This window comes from Dendropsophus ebraccatus, chromosome 2 (genome assembly GCF_027789765.1).
Source record: "Dendropsophus ebraccatus isolate aDenEbr1 chromosome 2, aDenEbr1.pat, whole genome shotgun sequence".
In the NCBI taxonomy this organism is placed as follows: Eukaryota; Metazoa; Chordata; class Amphibia; order Anura; family Hylidae; genus Dendropsophus; species Dendropsophus ebraccatus.
Window position 1 is genome coordinate 27,652,987 of NC_091455.1, and position 20,699 is coordinate 27,673,685.

Here is a 20,699-nt window from a genome sequence, read left to right on the forward strand (position 1 = left end):
CAATGCGGCCGTAGTTGTAACATTACTGGCCGCAAAGAAATGTCATGTTCATTTTTCGGGGGTCCGTACGAACTACGGCCGTAGTCTTATACGCTGTGTGCATCGTGCGACCGTAGTTCGTACGAATTGCTATATCGTATCATCCTCAAAACAACGGCCGTAGTTTTGCGGTTTTACGTAGTGTGAACATAGCCTAAATGTTGGTCTAGCCTTGATTTTTTTTTCTTTTCCCACAAGGGGTTAAAAAAGAAAATGAACACAAAACATGTAGGGTAATTTCCCCTGAGTACGAAAATACCCCACAGAACCCTGGGGGACACTTTTCTAACTCTTTGATTGCCGTGATGGGCCTGTAAACTGTAAACTGTTGTACCTGATATTCCAGTAAAGTCACTGTTAAAGGGGTTGTCCAGCGAAAATCTTTTTCTTTCAGATCAACTGGTGTCGGAAAGTTATATAGATTTGCAATTTTCTTCTATTAAAAAATCTCAAGTCTTCCCATACTTATTAGCTACTACAGTATATGTCATGCAGGAAATGTTGTTTTATTTACAGTCTGACACAGTGCTCTCTGCTGACATCTCTGGCCGAGACAGGAACTGTCCAGAGCAGGAGAGGTTTTCTATAGGGATTCATAGAAAACCAAGACAGAGTTCCTGTTTCAGCCAGAGATGTCAGCAGAGAGCACTGTGTCAGACTGAAAATAAAACATTTCCTGCAGGACATATTGTATCTAATAAGCATGGGAGGACTTAAGATTTTATAATAGAAGTAAATTACAAATCTAGAAAACTTTCTGATATCGGTTGATTTGAAAGAAAAAGATTTTCGTTGGAGAACCTCTTTAAGCGATAGTGCCTAGTCTCCTTGTTGATCAGGAGATTGAGGCGGGAGAAGACCACATTAAGCTCAGTCCTCTACCGGTTCTGTGTCACATGATCCATTGGACTCATCAGTCGGGCTCCATAGAACATCATTATAAGTCCCACTGATCACATGACCCAAAGCCTGGAGAGGTCCCTGCAGCCGCCGCTGGAACTTAAGAGGCGGTCTCTGAAGTGACAGGCCGCATAGTCAATCACTGGCTGATGGACAAATTATTTTTTTTTAATGCTCAGAAGATAGAAATTTATTGGTGCAGTTTTTAAAACATTTTACAAAATGATTCAAAGGCCCGATCCAACAGAATCCTACAGAAAGCTAAAACAGATTACAGAGAGAATTTACACTGATTCCATAACAGCACACAGATAACATACTACAGTACTTCAGTATTCAAAATGAAACCATCGGCCAAAAGATCCAGTCTTCTGGAAATGTGCTTATCTGTAAAAAAGAGAAAGATGCAGAATAATTTTTCAGATATTACTTTATGAATACTGCACCACCAGCATGTCATAGAGCCATGTATAACAGGAGGAGCAATGATATATATGACCTGGAACATAGATGGGGAGGCAGAAGCTACAATGAGTTCTTTGCTCCCCCCTACCATCCACTCCAAAAGTTTCACTTGAGGCTACGTTCACACTACGTACTGTATATTTCAGTCAGTATATTTCAGTCAGTATTGTGGTCCTCATATTGCAACCAAAACCAGGAGTGGATTAAAAACACAGAAAGGATCTGTTCACACAATGTTGAAATTGAGTGGATGGCCGTCATATAACAGTAAATAACGGCCATTATTTCAATATAACAGCCGTTGTTCTAAAATAACAGCAAATATTTGCCATTAAATGGCGGCCATCCACTCAATTTCAACATTGTGTGAACAGATCCTTTCTGTGTTTTCAATCCACTCCTGGTTTTGGTTGCAATACTGACTGAAATATACTGACTGAAATATACATATACTGTCTGAAATATACGTAGTGTGAACGGAGCCTAAAAGTATGAGATGCGACCTCTTCAGAAAAGACAGAAAATATGGTTTTCTAGAATGCCATGGGACCCCTCAAATGCAGTGTACCATGATATCTGCCCAGGTTTTAATAGTGTTGATACAATTTTGTGTAATTAAAGGGGTAGTTAACAATAACAAAAAAAAATATTTTCAGAACAACTGGTACCAGTAAGTGCTAGAGATTTTAAATAGAGATAAGCGAACTGGATTCGGGTTCGAGTCCATCCGAACCTGAACGATCAGCATTTGATTAGCGGGGGCTGCTGAACTTGGATAAAGCTCTAAGGTTGTCTGGGAAACATGGATACAGCCAATGACTATATCCATGATTTCCACATAGCCTTAGGGCTTTATCCAACTTCCGCAGCCACCGCTAATCAAATGCCGAAAGTTCACGTTTGGATCGACTCGAGCATGCTCCAGGTTCGCTCATCTCTAATTTGAAATTTACTTCTATTAAAAAATCGCAAGTCTTCCAGTACCTATCAGCTGCTTTATGTCCTGCAGGAAGTGGTATTCTTTGCTGTCTGCAGAGCAGGAGAGGTTTTCTATGGGGTTTTGCTACTGCTCTGGACAGTTCCTAACAGGTGGCAGCAGATAGCAGTGTGTCAGACTGGAGAGAATACACCACTTCCTGTAGGTTATACAGCAGCTGATAAGTACTGGGAGACTTGCTATTTTTTTAATGGAAGTAAATTACAAATCACTGGCATTTTCTGGTACCAGTTTATTGGTGAACTGCCACTTTAACTTTCTCCAGGCTATGTTCACACATAGGGTGACATTTATTAAGTCCAGCGTTTTTTAACGCTGGGCTTACAAAAGTCCCTGCAGTGTCGGATCTCTGAGGATTTATGTAGAGGCCCAATGCCTCTACATAAATCCTGTGCGCACAGAGCCCACCCGTGTGAACAAATTGGAACCTATGCCAGCTCAGAGCTGGCATAGGTTTAACTGACATTTTTCCACTGGAAAAATGATAAATGCGGCGCACACAGAGTCTCCGCCCTCTCTGCATGCTGCAACACCCCCCTCATAACGCCCCCTCCCCTCACCTCTGGCCCAAGTGGCAGCGAAATTCGCTGTGATTCCTCTCCTGCCAATTTCAATAGGATTACAAACTTGCAGCGGAATTGTCAACCTGCTTCAAGTATGTAAGCGGCAGCCCCCTTAACCCCTGCAAACTGGCTTGTTCTTTGGCTCCCGGAGTCTGAAATCTGCTGCAATTCTGTTAGATGTGAATCCACCCTTAAGTATCATATTGCGGCTTCCAAAATTGACAAATAAAGTTACATCTCACCTTTATTTTAGTCTTTATAATGTCTCCATTAATAGATTCACAGTAATCAAGGTGACAGCCAATGTTAGCAATGCCCAGAATGGACTGTATAGGATAACTGCATTGCCTGCACTTTGGTTACTAGGACTAGAAGTAGAAGATGTAGTGGTGGGAGTGGTGCTGGAACTGGAAGTATTGGTGGCAGTAGTGCTGGAACTGTTGCTGGGAGCGGAGGTGGTATCTATTGCAGCTCTTGCATCAAATGATTCTGTCTGTACATTAACGTTATTTAGCACAAATTCAAGCATGTATCCTTTTCCTGCAATAAAGGAGACAGTATAAAATGTTTCCCTTTTATTCTGTCAAAGTTTGCTAATATTACCCCAAAAAGTCAAATCATAAAACATTCCAACATGCTACATGTCAGTGTCAAATGCTAAAAGGACACAGCCCCAGAGCCCTATTTTCTAATGCTAAGAGTGAGGGTCTGCTACTGATAATTTCACATGACTCACAAGTGGGTGGGATTTGCTTATAGGGGGTTGCCTTTACATTTTGCTCCATGTGATAAAACTGAAAAAAAAAAAAACCTTTTTTTCCCTTGTTTAGTCCCCCTAGGGGGCATTTATAATAGCCCTTTAGACTGCCTATACTGCTGAGGCGGAACTACTGCCATAGCAGCAGCTATTGGGCTCACTGCCTCAGGGGGCCCGGTAACCTTATCCTGTAATAAACCGAGCTGTCGCACCTGGCAGAAGGGACCTAAGGGGTGCTGCAAATGTCTGGATTACGGCACTTTTACTGTGAGCGCTCCTGATGAGCACTCGCAGCTAAATGCAGGGCTATAATTTACAGGGCTAGGAGCCAATGGCGCCTGACCCTGCCAATCACTCTTGTGGTTGCAGACAGATTTCTGGCTCCTGCCACAAGAGCCGGTTCACTCCCCCAGCACTTCAGCACACAAGTGACATTACTCGTGTGCTCAAAGCAAGGAAAGGAAGGTGACAACAAACACTAAAGCTAGGTGAGTATTGTTTCTTTTTCACATCTACATTACAGGGGGAATTGCATATGGTGGTGGTGTGGGGGAGGGGGACTTACAGGAATTCTTGCATGGGGAGAGGATTAATTTATAGGCGGACACCTACATGAGGGGGGCTAACTACCAGAGGCGATGCTTACATTTAGCAAAAGGGGGCTAACTACCAGGAGACTAAATCCATAGGAAGGAGAGGAGTAGAAATACTTATATGGAGGAGGAGACTACAAAGGGAGATGCCTATTGAAGGAGGCTAACTACCATGGAAGATGACTACATGGAGGAAAGATAAATACCAGGGGGTGATTACCTACAGTGGAATGCCTACATGGGGTATACTACATACTAGTGGTTTTACTACTGGTGGTGATGGTGTGTGTGTATGTATGTATGTATGTATGAGGGGGGAGGTTACAGAATAGTCTAATTACTATTTGGATACAGAAGGGACTAATCACTATATGAGGGCGAAGACAGGGCAATATACTGTATATGTGGAGGATAGTGATGGTGCATGAGAGAGGAGCCTATAATATTTGTCGGGCAGATCCTACAGGGACAGTGACTTGGAGAAGTCCTCATGATGGCCTCAGAGAAAGAATCCCCCCTGTGATTCACTCAAATAGGATGCCCCTGTGAGATACTGTGTGTAATTGCACCTTGTGCAGAGCTTGTGTAGAGCTGATATCTGCTGCTATATGGTGACTGTATGAGGTGATATTGGTCTATGTACAGTGGATTATATTTAGTAGCAGAGTGGTGACATTATTCAGTATGTGGTGGTAAGATTTGTCCCTTGTTAACTGGTATAGTTTGTAGACTTGATTTTTTTTGTCGCTGGTCTCCCTGAGCTCAGCGATTGCTGTGTTTTATTGGTCTATTTTTCATTGCCCCTGTTAGCCAGAATCCTACTCCACACTGACGAGGGGCAACTACCCCAAAACGATCGTCTGTGGATGGATGCCTGCCTTGGTAAACCCTTGTCATGTCGCAATACTCGCCATAGAGTTAGACTTTGACGTATAAGTCGCCATCCTGGTATTTCCCTATTTATGTTCCAATACTTGCAACCGAGTGGGACTTAAGGGGCTAGGTACAAGGGTGGTTTGGTGCTCTCCCCACTGGGAGGCACCCCCTTGGCAATAGGTTTCCCTCCCCTGGAGGGATATCTGGCTATTCCCGTGTTTTGAGACTCGTAACTGAGACTCCACGGACGCTTCTTTTGCATAAACTTGATTTTGTCAATAACAGTATAGTGGTAATGTTAGTGGTCATGGTGTGGTGGTAATAGTTGCCCTCTGTATACTAGTATTAGTCGGGGGAGGGGGTAATCAAAAGTTTGCTATGGGGCCCAGCCATTTCTAGTTATGCCCCTGCTATACTTGTCCATGTTATTAGATAGATCTGTGCTTTGTTCTGTTAAAGCCTGCCTGAAAAAGTCTCCATTAGTAGAGTTACTCTGGAAGACATGAAGGCCCAGTAAAGGCATGTTATGGAGTTGCTAATCGTTAACGGACAACAGCCATACAGGTCACTGAGCTATTTATATTCTGTGATCGCTATTTATATTCGTACGAACCTGAACTATTGGCTTCTGATTCCCGCTGTCTGCCCGCTCCGTGGAGAGGGTGGATACAACCTTGAGAACCGCCTGGAAAACTGGGATACAGCCATAGCCATAGGTCCTCAGGCTGTATCCACCCTCTCCACGGAGCAGGCAGACAGCGGGAATCAAAAGCCGATAGTTCATAGTTCGTACGAACCCGAACCTCAGCCGGTTCGCTCATCTCTAGTGGTGAGTGCTGGCTGTTCGTAGCAGCAGGTACACACTGGGTATGATCAAAGCTCAGCAGGAGAGCATTAAAAATCCCTAGAACCTACTGTGATTGCCAGATAAACTGTCATGATGTGATTTAGTTTGTACCTGGTAGCTTGACAACAAGGTCAGTGTAGTTAGCCCAACAGCTGTCGAATGAGATGGTCACATTTCCATCCAGTCCATTGCTCACTATGGTGCCATTAGAGTATTTCAGGGTCGCTGTCAGAGTCATCGCACTTGCACTTACAGAGACGCAGTTCCCCTAGATATGAAAATGGCAGGATACATTCAAATTAGCTAGTAATAAAAAAAATTGTGCACATTATCCATACATTGGTAACCCCATATATATATATTATATATATATATATATTTAGGGCACTGGTGCCATCTAAAAATGTGCCGTGTCATCAGCTGCTCAGCTGCGATTGGCTGAGCACAGTTATGTTCAGCCAATTGCGGCTGAACAGTCGATGACGCGGCAGAGGGGGGCCAGCATCAGGGACGGCTGCAGCGATTTGGCCGGCCTCCCGAAGATTACGGCGTTGACAGAAGATCGGGGACGGGGATGACGCGCGTCAGGTATGTATGGTACACTACACTTCCGGGTCCACGTGCGGGGGTGGCGGAACACGGGGAAGGGGGCGATTCACATACATAACATACATTACAAAGTTGTATAACTTTGTAATGTGTGTTATTTTGTGAATAATTTCTTAGCGCCGCACTACCCCTTTAAGGTAGATAGATAGATAGATAGATAGATAGATAGATAGATAGATAGATAGATAGAATAGATAGATTACAAATAGTATTTCCTTAAGTATTCTGGTCAGTCTTTTTTCAATCAAAACCAGGAGTGGGTTGAAATCACAGTACCTGTGCAAATGTCTCCATTATATTTTTGCATTTTGTCAGTCCCACTCCTACTTTTGGTTGGAAAAAAAACTGACCAAAAGACTGATGGAAATACTATGTATGAGCACAGCCTGAAAATGTAAATTCTTAAGTACTGAAGGCGGACTATTCCCCTCTCTCCGTTAACATTGCATGCTTGGACGACTATATTAAGCAGAGAAATAACAAGAAAATAAGAAAGAAAGGAAAAGAACCAGAGAATGATGCATGGATATTTGCACAGTACTTACGTCAGAATCTACAGCCATTACCGATGGCTGCTGGGAAAGCCTTTCTCCGGCAAGTCCAGCCTGGGGTTTCTGGATGACTTTCAGTGCAGATACAGTAGCTAGATAAGTTCCAGTAGATGGCTGGGTTCTGTTAACAGGCTCAGCTGCCACCTGGAAGACATCACATCACTTATGTCATTGTGTCTTAGAGTACCTTTATGGTGGTATGGTACTTAATTTATTCAGCGTGCACTGCAAACATTCTGTACAGTTTGTACACTTTTATTCAATCCAGGTGATCACTTAGGGAAGCAACCGGTTATGCAGTGCCTCCCTCTATGGGGCATATTACATTGCAAAGCTGTCATGGTTGAACATATTGTGTGTATAGCAGTTTTATGAAATGTTTTGGAACAGAATAGGAGCGGGAAGTAAGTACCTGACTCCAGGCAGAATCACTAGGAGATGGGACTGGTTCAGAAACAGACAGTGATGAGACAGTGACGTTCAACTGAGAGCTGAGACTTCCACTAATGGCGGCAGATGCCAGGTTTTGGCTTATAGTCTGGAAATCCGTAAACGTCAGGGTGTCTAAATAAAAAATCCAAAAAAGAATCAGCACAGGAATATTGCAACACACTTCAGAAATAGAAAGAAGTATGACATGAGAAAATCGATCTCTAGATCTAGATCTCTAGATCTTTTCTTTTGATCTAAACTGGACAGACTGGGGAGAGAGACAACATTGAAAAAATTTTACTTGAGATTTTACCAGGAAATCACAATTTTTGAGCACTGCCTTTTTTAGGCAATTTAAATAGACCATGCTGTTCCCCAAACAATTAAAATATTGGTCAGTCTACTTAGTCTCTTAAAGTGGAAGGGTTAATCTTTTATACTCAGGATTCATCAGGTTACTCTACTCCAACATCCTAGCTGTATTGTCTTATGATAATAGAGCTGGTTACAGGTGGGAAATACAAAGGACTGTGCAGCTTTAGATGTATGACCACAAAAGCTTTCTCTATAATCAGGAATGGATATTCAGTAACACTCCACCTGATCTCAAGGAAGAACTCAGGGTGACAGAAGCAAATTTACCCAAGAAAGAGGGGAGGGGGTGTTTGAGCTGTGTGACTATACTACCATGAAGCTAAAAGTGTCACTGTTGTTAATTTTATTTTTTATTTTTTTTGCAGAAATCAATAGTCCAGGCGATTTTAAGAAACTTTGTATTTGGGTTTATTAGCCAAATCTGCCATTATCTGCATTTAAAAAGCCTTTTCCCAGGTCCCCCCCCCCTCCTCTCCTTTCTGCTGTCCACTCCTCAGCATGGGCGTAGCTACCATAGAGGCGGGGTAGGCAGCTGCTATGGGGCTCATGCAGCAGGGGGGCCCAGGGATTCACAGGGAAGATAGGAGCCATCATGTGTCCTTCTGCTTAACCCCTTATGTACTGCAGTGTGTAACTAACCCAATGTTTACTTACATGCTGCAACACAAAAAAGGGTTAAAAGCAGAAGACAAAGAGATTTCTGTTTCACTGCACTTATAACCCCTGACCTCTGTTCTTCGCCCTGCAGCAATCAAGTAGGAAAATGTGCAGGTCAGGGGTTATCAGTGCACTAGCAGTAAAGCAGAGATCTCCTTGTCTTTTGAACTTTGGGTCACTTACACACTGCAGTACATAAAGTGATAAGCAGAAGCCAGTCTGCTCCTGCACCTATGTATTTAATAATAATGTTTATAATGGGCCCTTATACTTAAAACAGTGGACTGACAGATCAAGCAGTCATTGGCTTCCTGCTCTGCCAGACACTCTTGTAGCTGCAGCCAGGATTCTGCCTCTGGCCATAAAATTTCTATCTATCTATCTATCTATCTATCTATCTATCTATCTATCTATCTATCTATCTATCTATCTATCTATCTATCCATCCATCCATCCATCCATCCATCCATCCATCCATCCATCCATCCATCTATCTATCTATCTATCTATCTATCCATCTATTCAGACCCCTAATTAGTGGCCAGAGAGGTGGGGGCTGACTGTCCAGGAGAGAGCCTGGGATGTGAGTGTAAATTAACTCTGTGTTGTCCTGTTTTTGCTGCCTTTACTTTCTCTCTCCATAGGAAAACCACAAAGACAGGGGGGAGAGCTTCAAACTGCTTTTTCATGATAAAAATTCATTTTTCGGCTAATAAACCCAATTACAAAGTTTCTTAAAATCGCCTGGACTATTGATTTCTGCAATAAAATTTTTACGACAGTGACACTTTAACCCCTTAACGACATCGGGCGTAAACTTACACCCTCGCGCCCTGGTAAATTTACGCCCGATGTTTCCCCGATCGCTGTGTGTTCGCACACAGCGATCGGAGAAGATGGCCTGCTATAAATCATAGCAGGCCATCTTAGCTTCTCGGCACGGGGGGTGGTTAACACCCCCCGTGCTTACGATCGCCGCTATAGGCTAATCAATTCAGATCAGCCAATAGCGGCGATCGGAACCTTTCCGGGTCATCGGTGACCCGATGACCCGGAAAAAAATGGCGGTCGGTGCTGTCCGAGGACGGCACCGACCGCCATTACTGTAAAAAGTAATGGTGGCACGGCGATCAGAGTCCCACAAAATAAAAAATACCTGCCCTGTACCCCTCAGCTAGGTAGCCGAGGGGTCCAGAGCAGATATTTGTACATTACTCACCTGTCCCGGGCTCCTGATCGGCGTCTTCCGGGTTCACGGCGTCTTCGGATCTTTCCGGCGGTCCCCGTCGTCTTCTTTCGGCTATTTTCGGCTCCAGCCTCGTCATTTTCCGGATTTTGCGCTCTGCTGCCCTCTAGCGGCTGGTATGTGTAATACACTTATCAGCAGCTACAGGGATGTTCAGAATGTAGAAAAAGATTTTTTTTTTTTTCCAAATTTTTTTTTTTTCTATTTTCCACACCCTATCGCCGCTGAGTGTTGATCAGCATCGCACGAAAGTGCGCTGCTAATCAGCAACTCCTCCTTTTTGGCGTAGGGTGTTTTTTTTCTATATTCTACTGCCACGGTCTGCTGATAAGTGCCGCGCATAAGTGCGGCATTTATCAGCAACTCCTTTGTTGGCGTAGGTTTTTTTTTTATACTTACTGTAAAAAAAAAACACGTAAAAAACACTACATTACACCACACTACATTGAATAAAGTGTGACACTACACCACTACATACCCCATATACTAGTCCCCGTATAAAGATGGCCCCCAGGGTGTTTTCGGCGTCAGAGGGATACGTTATTATTGCCTCCGACACCGAAACAGCCAGTGAGGATGAATGGGGGGTCCTTCTTTCCTCCATTCATCCTCATCATCCTCATCATCCTGTGACGTGTCTGGGGGTAGCGTAGCGTACGCTCCCCCCCAGTACCGTCCCAATAAGAGATGACGGTATGGTGGGAAATTCTACAAACTCTGTGATAGTACCTCTGGGTACTCTTACAGATTTAGGGTAGGTGCACACTGCGGAATGGCGAAGGATAACCCTTCGTGCATTCCGCAGCTGGCACCCGCCGGAGGACTGATGCGGGCGCATGTCTCTACCCGTGTCATAGACTCCATTCTATGCACGGGCGGATTCCGTCGTCCATCCAAAGAATGAACACGTTGGACGGAGAGCGGAATCCGCCCGTGCATAGAATGGAGTCTATGACACGTGTGGAGACGTGCGCCTGCATCAGTCCGCCGGCGGGTGCCAACTGCGGAATGCATGAAGGGTTATCTGTCGCGATTCCGCAGTGTGCACGTACCCTTAGGCCAGGTTCAGACTATGTAACTGTGCGGCTGTATTTGCGGCTGTAATTGTGCGGCGGTATTTTTGGTGGTTCATGCGTACGCTGGAAAGTATAGGATATACGGCTGCACAGTGCACACTATGTATGAATCTACGGCCCGATCGTAAACGGACCCGTAAAAAATGAACAAGACCATTGTTTGCGGCTGGACATGCGGCCGAGGATTGACAGGCGGTCCGTACGGAGTACTTCAAAAATAGCCGGCAATGATGCCGAATGCCGATGCCTCTAATAGTTAATATATTAAATTAATAAAACACATTTTCTTTGTAATAAAGTGCCTTTCGTTGGTCAATAATTTAATTCTAACGAATCCATCATTTTGCAATTAAATATACTGTTAAAATAAATAGATATATAAATAAATGTATATTTATATATATATTTATTTTTTGACAGTATATTTAATTGCACAATGATGGATTAGTTAGAATTAAATTATTAATTAAATATTAATTAGTACAGGAAGCTCCATAAGCAGTTAATTCATATTCCCGGCAATAGATCTTTCTGTACTAATCATCACTTTATTTAAATGAAAACATCAAATGTTTCTTCTAATTATGTTATCACAATAGCATTATTAGAAGAAACATTTAGAATTATATGTGCGCTCAGCTGATTGGCTGATCGGATCAGCGCAAAAATAATTAGCGGGTCCGCAGCACAGTGACTTCATTGTGCTGCGGACCAGCGAAGAGGCAACATCGGGGTGAGTATAGAGCTCTCCCCACCCCCTCCCCAGCACTGCATATAAAAATAGGGGGGACCCTATGCGGTTTTTTTAAATTATTTATTTATTTAAAAAAAAAAAACGCATAGAGTCCCCCCTATTTTTATAACCAGCCGGGTTAAAAACCAAACGACAGCAGCCTGGTAACACCAGGGTGGGAAGAGCCATTGTTTTAGGCCCTCCCCAGCCTAAATCTTACCAGCCTGCTGCCGCCCGGTCCAGGAGCGCCAATTTTGACACTCCGGGACCACTGGCACCCGGCTCTTCCCAGTACCCCTGGTGGCATTGGGTACTGGGGTAATATTAGGGGGTTAGTGTTAGCCATTTTATACCGGCTAACACTAGGCCCCGACTTAGTAATGGATTCCGTCTATTAGACGGCTTCCACTACTAAGTCTATAAAGTAAAGAAATAAAGACAAGACACAAGTTAAAAATTTTTTTATTCAAATAAAAACACCCCCACACCCCTCATTGACCATTTTATTTAAAAAAAAACATTAAAAAACGCTGGTTATCGACGTAGTCCACGGAATCCGACGTAATCCACAGGATATCGATATCTGAAAAACAAAAAGGGAGAAACACACAAAAAAACACACAAACAGGAGCACAAAACCCATCATTGTGAGCGGTGTTGTGCTCCTTACAGTATGCAGCATCTTTACAGATCGCTGCTTACAGTCTGGCCCCCAAGGGGTTAAGGGAGGATGTATTGCATCCCCCTTAACCCCTTGGGGGCCAGACTGATGTCAGACTGCACCCATCCCAGCAAGGAAGGGGTTAACTGACCCCCCCTTCCTTGCTGGGAGGGGTGGAGTGCTGGGGAGGGGGTGGGGAGAGCTCTATACTCACCCCGATGTTGTCTCTTCGCTGGTCCGCAGCACAATGAAGTCACTGTGCTGCGGACCGGCTCATTATATGTGCGCTGAGCCGATCAGCCAATCAGCTGAGCGCACATATAATTCTAAATGTTTCTTCTAATAATGCTATTGTGATAACATAATTAGAAGAAACATTTGATGTTTTCATTAAAGTAAAGTGATGATTAGTACAGAAAGCTCTTTTGCCGGCAATATGAATTAACGGCTTATGGAGCTTCCTGTACTAATTAATATTTAATTAATAAAACACAATTTCGTTGAAATAAATTCAGTTTCGTTGGTCAATAATTTAATTCTAATGAATCCATCATTGTGCAATTAAATATACTGTCAAAAAATAAATATATAAATAAATATACATTTATTTATATATCTATTTATTTTAACAGTATATTTAATTGCCAAATGATGGATTCGTTTAAATTTAATTATTGAACAACGAAAGGGACTTTATTACAACGAAAATGTGTTTTATTATTTTAATAGATTAACCATGAGAGACATCGGCATACTGCAGAGGATTGCAAACCCCGGTAATAGCAATTCATGTAAACTGTTTCCCTGCTTTCCCAGATGCATCCAGAGGTGTTTGCATCACTTTCTTAAGATTTTATTTGTTATTTTTAGTTGAACCAGATTTCAAAGTAAATGACCGTATGTTTTGAGCCGCATGTCTATTTTTTCCCACGGCCGGAGTTTCATCCGCACATTTACAGCCGCATAAAAAATACAGCCGCACAGTTACATAGTGTGAACCTAGCCCCAGAGTGTATGTAGGAAGGGACACCCGAATCCAGCCCCCAGATGCCCCCCCCCCCCATCCTCGGAACAAGTGGGAAGATCGTCCGGGAACTGATCTTCCCACTGCTGAATAAAGGTCACCACCTGTACGGGGATAACCTTTATACCCGCACCCCCTCTTCCGGTCTTTCGCTGCCCTGTAGCTTGCGGCACGATCCGAACATATCAGAAGTAGTAATAGAGCCCTAATATTTAGCAGACATGGAGCGGACCCAGCACTTCTCGATATGAAGGACCCCGTATCGCACCAGGACAACATTTTCCAGGTGACGTCCCCCACACTGGAGAACGGGAGACCCCAGAAGAAGTGCAGAGTGTGGCGTAACAGGGGGATCAGGAAGGACACCATTTTCCAGTGTGACACCTGTCCTGATCACCCCGGCCTCTGCATACTAGATCGCTTCAAGGCGAACCACACGTCATTGGGGTTCTACATTGTCTAAATTCTGTCCCTTATTTATATTTCAGGGGTCACGTTGATCCAGGGATTATTCTAATTGCCATTATGGAGTCGGGAAGGAATTTTTCCCCTGTGATGAGGCTACTGTCGTCTGCCTCACAAGAGTTTTTTGCCTTCCTGTGGGTCAACACAGGTTGAATTTGATGGACACCTGTCATTTTCAACCTTATAAACTTATAATTGTCCTAATACCCCCAAATAAATTAGAATTGTCCCTTTTCCCCAGCTAAATAGGTATGGCCGCCATTCCAATTAGAGGATGCCATGATGCAATTACAAAGCCTCTGTGCGGCCAGGACAGTAGAAACCCCCCACAAGTGACCCCATTCTGGAAACTACACCCCATAAGGAATCTAACAAGGGGGGCAGCGGGGATATGGCCCCCTGGTGACGGCCACATTTGGGACGTGAAAATGAAAAAAATGGTATTTTTTATTTTCTCGGCACATGTTCTACGTAAGTGACTGTCACCAGTGGGGTCCATATCCTCACTGCACCCCTTGTTAGATTCCTTATGGGGTGTAGTTTCCAGAATGGGGTCACTTGTCGGGGGTTTCTACTGACCTGGCAGCACAGGAGCTTTGTAATTGTGACATGGCCTCCATCCTCCATTCCAGCCTCTAAATGGCGCTCTGTCCTTTTGGTGGCTTGCCCTGTGCCCATATGGCACATTATGCCCACATGTGGGGTATTTTCGTACTCAGGGGAAACTACCCTACACGTTTTGTGTTCATTTTCTTTTTTAACCCCTTGTGGAAATGGAAAAAATCAAGGCTAGACCAACATTTTGTGAAATTTTTGTAAAATTTTTACTCTAAATCATTAATCTTGTCATGATTTTTTCATTTTGACAAGGGGCTAAAAGATAAAAAAAAACAATAAATGTGTAGAGCAATTTCCCCTGAGTACGGAAATACCCAACATGTGGACATAAAGCGCCATGAGGGTGCAGGGTAAGCCTCCGAAGGGAAGGAGCCCCATTTGGTTTTTGAAGGCTGGATTTGGATGGAATGGATTTCGAGGGGCCATGTTGCATTCAAAAGGCCTCTGTGTTGCCAAGACAGTTGAAACCCCCCACAAGTGACCCCATTATGGAAACTACACCCCTCAAAGAATGTAACAAGGGGTGTAGTGAGCATATGGACCCCACTGGTGACGGGCACAAATGTGGAACAATGTGGCGTGAAAATGAAATATTACATTTTTTACACTATAATGTTGGTTTAGCCTTGAAGTTATCATTTTCACAAGGGGTTAAAAGAGAAAAAAACACGCAATATGTGTAGAGAAATTTCCCCCGAGTCCGTAAATACCCCACATGTGGACATAAAGCGCCATGTGGGCAAGCCTCCGAAGGGAAGGAGCGCCATTTGGATTTTGGAGGTTGGATTTGGCTAGAATGGATGATGAACGCCATGTCGCATTTACAGAGCCCTTGTGCTGCCAAAACACTGTAAACCCCCCACAAGTGACCCCATTCTGGAAACTGCACCCCTCAAGGAATCTACCAAGGGGTGCAGTGAGGATATGGACCCCTTGATGACGGGCACATTTGTGCCATGAAAGTGAAAAAATGAAATTTTTTACTTTTACGTCACATTGTTCCACATTTGTGCCCGTCACCAGTGGGGTCCATATGCTCACTGAACCCCTTGTTAGATTCCTTGAGGGGTGTAGTTTCCAGAATGGAGTCACTTGTGGGGGGTTTCCAGTGTCTTGGCAGCACGAGGGCTCTGTAAATGCGACATGGCCCTTGAAATCCTTTTCAGTGAAATTCAGCTTCCAAAAGCCAATTGGCGCTCCTTCCCTTTGGAGGCTCGTCCTGCGCCCCTTTGGCACTTTATCGCCACATGTGGGGTATTTCCGTACTCGGGAGAAACTGCGCTACACATTTTGTGTCTTTTTTTTCCTCTTATCCCTTTAAGAAAATGAAAAATTGAAGGCTAGAACAACGTTTTAGTGTAAAAAATAAATTTTTCTTTTTTCACGCCATATTGTTCGGAAAATCTGTGAAGCACCTGTGGGGTACAAATGCTCACCGCACCCCTTGTTACATTCCTTGAGGGGTGTAGTTTTCTAAATGGTTTCCCTTTAGGGGTGTTTTTTAGGTTTTGGCACCCCAGAGCCTCTGCCAACCTGAAGTGGTACAGCCAGAAATGACCAAATATAACGGAGGCGTTGAAATTCACTAGGCGCTCCTTTGTATCTAAGGCTTGTGGTTGCGTCAAATAGCGCAATAGGGCCACATATGGGGTATTTCTATAAACTGCAGAAATGGGGCAATAATTATTGGGGTGCATTTCTCTGGTAATAGGTTTATAATTATGAAAAATATTGGATTACAATAAAATCTCTGCACAGAAAATTTAAATTTTCAAATTTCTTACACACTTAGCTTTTATTTCTGTGACTCCCCTAAAGGGTTAAAACACTTTCTGGATGTGCTTTTGCAGAGTGCGGGGGGTGCAGTTTCTGAAATGGGGTGCTTTGTGGGGCTTTCTAACATACAGGCCCCTCAAATACACTTTAAACCTGAACAGGTCCCTAAAAATATCTGATTTTGAAATTTTACTGAAAATTTGGAAATTTGCTACTAATGTTTTAAGCTTCCTATTGTCTAAAAAAAATGAAAGATCGTTTAATAAATGCCGCCAACATAAAGTAGACATGTTGCTGGGGGGGGCGTGGTTTGCCACTGAGGGGAGCAGACGTGTGTGTGAAGAGCTCCTGCACTAGCGACAGACACCGGCATCTCTACAGCTGACTTATTGCTTTATTTTACACCCGAAGCTTGCCATGACATCCCTTCATACTCCCAGCGTGAAATTGACCTCCCACAGAGCTTCAGCTGCGCTCCGGAGGAAGATTGAAGCCTCTCTCCCCACAGCCGCGGTAAGGCAAGATGGCGCCGGCTTCCCTGCTCTTCTCTCCATGGACTCCTCCCCTGCAAGCGCCGGAGCGGTGTGGCAGACCGCTCCGGCTACTAACACATCAGCACAGCAGCGGACCGGCCCAACTACACATTCAGCTGCAGCCTGTACACCGCAGCAGCCTGAGGGGAGGAGTAGCAGGAGGAGAGGGAACACTAAAGCCGGCTCCCCCGGGCTCCCGGTAGCCGCCGGCACGAAGCTGCAGCCCTGTCTCTCCTCTCCTTCTCATCCCCCTCCGGCCCCTCCTCCCTCTACTCAGCCAAGCACAGCAGGTCAGCAGCTCTGCTCTCCATGCCCTGCTGAGAATGTATGCCGTAGCCTGCCTGCTGAGCCTTTCATCAATGCCGCGGCTCCAGCTGACACTGTCTCTGTGACATCTGCCTGCTATGACCCCTTTGATGCTCTTTTCATTCCTGACACTCAACTTACCCCGGAGCTTCTAAGGAAGATGATGCTAGCGTTCAGAGACTCAATCCAGCTCCGTTTGGACAATGCCCTTGCAGTTATTAAAGCTTCCATCTCTTCTGTGGAACTGAGAGTGCAAGTTGCAGAGGAGAAAATCTCTGAAATCGTGAGTGAGTATAATGTACTTGTGGATTCACATGGGCAGCTACAGGAAGAGGTGGCCCACTTGAAAGAGACTTTAGCAACTGTGGATGACCGGTCTCGTGGGCACAACCTGAAGCTTAGAGGCATACCCGAATCTATCCCTGTCTCTGACCTCCCTGCCTATACTCAAGGTCTCATGAAGGAACTGTTACCGGCTTCTGACCACAAGGATATCATCATTGATTGGGCCCGTCGCCTACCTCGGCCTAAGCATTTGCCTCCGAGTACCCCCAGAGATGCCTTGGTGAGAATCAGACATCTACATGTTAAAACGGCTTTTCTAGCTGCCTCTAGACGTCACCAGGCGCCGCCTGCTCAATATGCTTCAGTCTCCGTGTTTCCAGATTTATCCGCAGCTACGTTGCGGATTCGAAGGTCCTTTGCCCCGGTCACTACCACGTTAAGGGCTAAAGGAATTCCATATAAGTGGGGCAACTCTTCATGTCTTATCATTGCTAAAGGGACGGACTATTTTACAATACGGGATGTCGACGATGGCCTGCAACTACTACACACTTGGAATCTTCCATGTTTCCCACAAAGCCTCGCTGAGCCTCTACCCCTTCCTCCGTGATTTGAATCGGAAGGCAGCTCTTGTCCTTCTTTGCCGACTCAGCCTTATATTGTTGTCCATTGGACTGTTTTTTGCCGGACATTCGCTTTTCACACCTTATATGCCCTCCTTGGCTAAACTGGACTCTGTGCCCTCCGTCTACTAACCGTCGATGCATGTTGGAGCTTAATAGCCCTGACCATCCTCGGTTTCTGTCTTTCCTTGTTATTGTTTGTGCTTTCACACGTCTTAAGTGTTGTTTGTTTGTCCGTTTATGTCTCTACTCCCCCTCTGAGCGTATTTTTGTGTTTTTTGGTTTTCACGATATTCTAAGTAATCACTAACAGCGGTCATATGTCTCTTTCTACCTCTTAATACTTTTTATGCTATTGCTATGTAGATCCGTATCTACAGTGTATCTATGCGTTGTCTAATCTCCATAGCTTCCTGACTACAACTTCACAGCCTGGACTATCAGCATTTATCTACTACTTGAATCTCGCTATAGCTTAATTACTTTAGACAATCTTAGATGGCGCAGACACCAAGCTTTTTCTATCTATAGCCTGCTTAATCTAAGACCCAACCTTACCAGTCATATTGCTTTAGTTTCTACCTCACCACCGAACTGGCTAAGTTGCCACCACGGCTCGCTACTGGACGGAAATCTTGCATTTGTCGCTGAATTCCCATTAATGCGCTCCTTCGCTGTTGCCATACTTACTTTACTACATTTCTAAATCTAGATTTCTTTGTTGTTTGTCCTCGTCTGTGTGTTTCTCTGTTTCTGTACCACCCCTTGCTACCCTTAGGCTGGAATTTCATAGTTTCATATAACAGCTGCGCAACTCTCAACTTGTATTTTGTTTTTCTTTGCATTTGTCTAAGCATACTTTCTTGTATATATATAAGCACAGCCTTGTGTTTTGATTTTCTTCGCATTTATACCGGCATGTTATCTTACACAGTACTAGCACATATGTGTCTTTATAGCTATGTGATTCTCGAGCATGTACTAGCTATTGCATTTACCAGCCAATGTTTTGGTACTCTATTCTGTTACTGTTCTTCAGTCTATGCTTGTTGTAAAATTTATAAAAAAATCCTTCAATAAAAACTATTGAAACATTAAAAAAAAAAAAAAAAAAAAAAAAAAAAAAAAAAAAGTAGACATGTTGCTAATGCTATTTAATATATAATTTATGTGGTATAACCCATTTTTGTATACGCAAAAAAGTTTCAAAGTTGGAAAAATGCAGTTTTTCACATTTTTTCACATTATTTGGGGGTTTTTCATAAAGATTCGTTATGAGTATCGACTCCAATTTACCAGAAATGTAAAGTACAATATGTCACGAGAAAACAATCTCAGAATCAGCCGGATAGGTAAAAGCATCCCGAAGTTATTAATGAATAAAGTGACACTGGTCATATTCATAAAATTTGTCTCTGTCATTAAGGCCATTTCAGGCTCTGTCAAACCCCCCCAAGGTGACCCCATTATGGAAACTACACCCCTCAAGGAAATGTAACAGGGGTGTAGTGAGCATATGGACCCCACTGGTTGACGGGCACAAATGTGAACAATGTGGCGTGATAATGAATATTACATTTTTTACACTATAATGTTTGGTTTAGCTTGAAGTTATTCATTTTCACAAGGGGTTAAAGAGAATAAAACAACACAATATGTGTAGAGAAATTTCCCCCGAGTCCGTAAATACCCCACATGTGGACATAAAGCGCCATGTGGCGCAGGGCAAGCCTCCGAAGGGAAGGAGCGCCATTGGATTTTGGAGGTTGGATTTGGCTTAGAATGGATGATGAACGCCATGCGCATTTCAGAGCCCTCGTGCTGCCAAAACACTGGAAACCCCCCCACAAGTGACCCCATTCTGGAAAACTGCACCCCTCAAGGAATCTACAAGGGGTGCAGTGAGGATATGACCCCCTTGATGACGGGCACATTTGTGCCATGAAAGTGAAAAAATGAAATTTTTTACTTTTACGTCACATTGTTCCACATTTGTGCCCATTCACCAGTGGGTCCATATGCTCACTGAACCCCTTGTTAGATTCCTTGAGGGGTGTAGTTTCCAGAATGGAGTCACTTGTGGGGGGGTTTCCAGTGTCTTGGCAGCACGAGGGCTCTGTAAATGCGACATGGCCCTTGAATCCTTTCAGTGAAATTCAGCTTCCAAAAGCCCAATTGGCGCTCCTTCCCTTTGGAGGCTCGTCCTGCGCCCCCTTGGCACTTTATCGCCACATGTGGGGTATTTCCGTACTCGGGAGAAACTTGCGCTACACATTTTGTGTCTTTTTTTTCCTCTTATCCCTTTAAGAAAATGAAAAATTGAAGGCTAGAACAACGTTTTAGTGTAAAAAAATAAATTTTCTTTTTTCACGCCATATTGTTCGGGAAAATCTGTGAAGCACCTGTGGGGTACAAATGCTCACCGCACCCCTTGTTTACATTCCTTGAGGGGTGTAGTTTTCTAAATGGTTTCCCTTTAGGGGTGTTTTTTAGGTTTTGGCACCCCAGAGCCTCTGCCAACCTGAAGTGGTACAGTCAGAAAATGACCAATATAACGGAGGCGTTGAAATTCACTAGGCGCTCCCTGTTATCTGAGGCTTGTGGTTGCGTCAAATAGCGCAATAGGGCCACATATGGGGTATTTCTATAAACTGCAGAAACGGGGCAATAATTATTGGGGTGCATTTCTCTG

At 43.9% G+C, this 20,699-nt stretch overlaps 1 protein-coding gene across 1 annotated transcript in view; it reads right to left on the reverse strand.

Annotated features, from left to right (window-relative positions):
- Positions 1 to 1,141: 1,141 nt before the first annotated feature.
- The window catches only part of LOC138784113 (fibrocystin-L-like), a 177,477-nt gene continuing 157,919 nt past the window's right edge, over positions 1,142 to 20,699 (reverse strand). The window contains exons 73-77 of the mRNA XM_069959629.1: positions 7,610 to 7,761; positions 7,192 to 7,341; positions 6,149 to 6,305; positions 3,207 to 3,504; positions 1,142 to 1,326 (exon numbers count right to left, since the gene is read on the reverse strand). Coding sequence (XP_069815730.1) covers positions 3,221 to 3,504; positions 6,149 to 6,305; positions 7,192 to 7,341; positions 7,610 to 7,761 — 743 coding nt within the window. The 3' untranslated portion in view covers positions 1,142 to 1,326; positions 3,207 to 3,220. The remainder of the gene's footprint in view (positions 1,327 to 3,206; positions 3,505 to 6,148; positions 6,306 to 7,191; positions 7,342 to 7,609; positions 7,762 to 20,699) is intronic.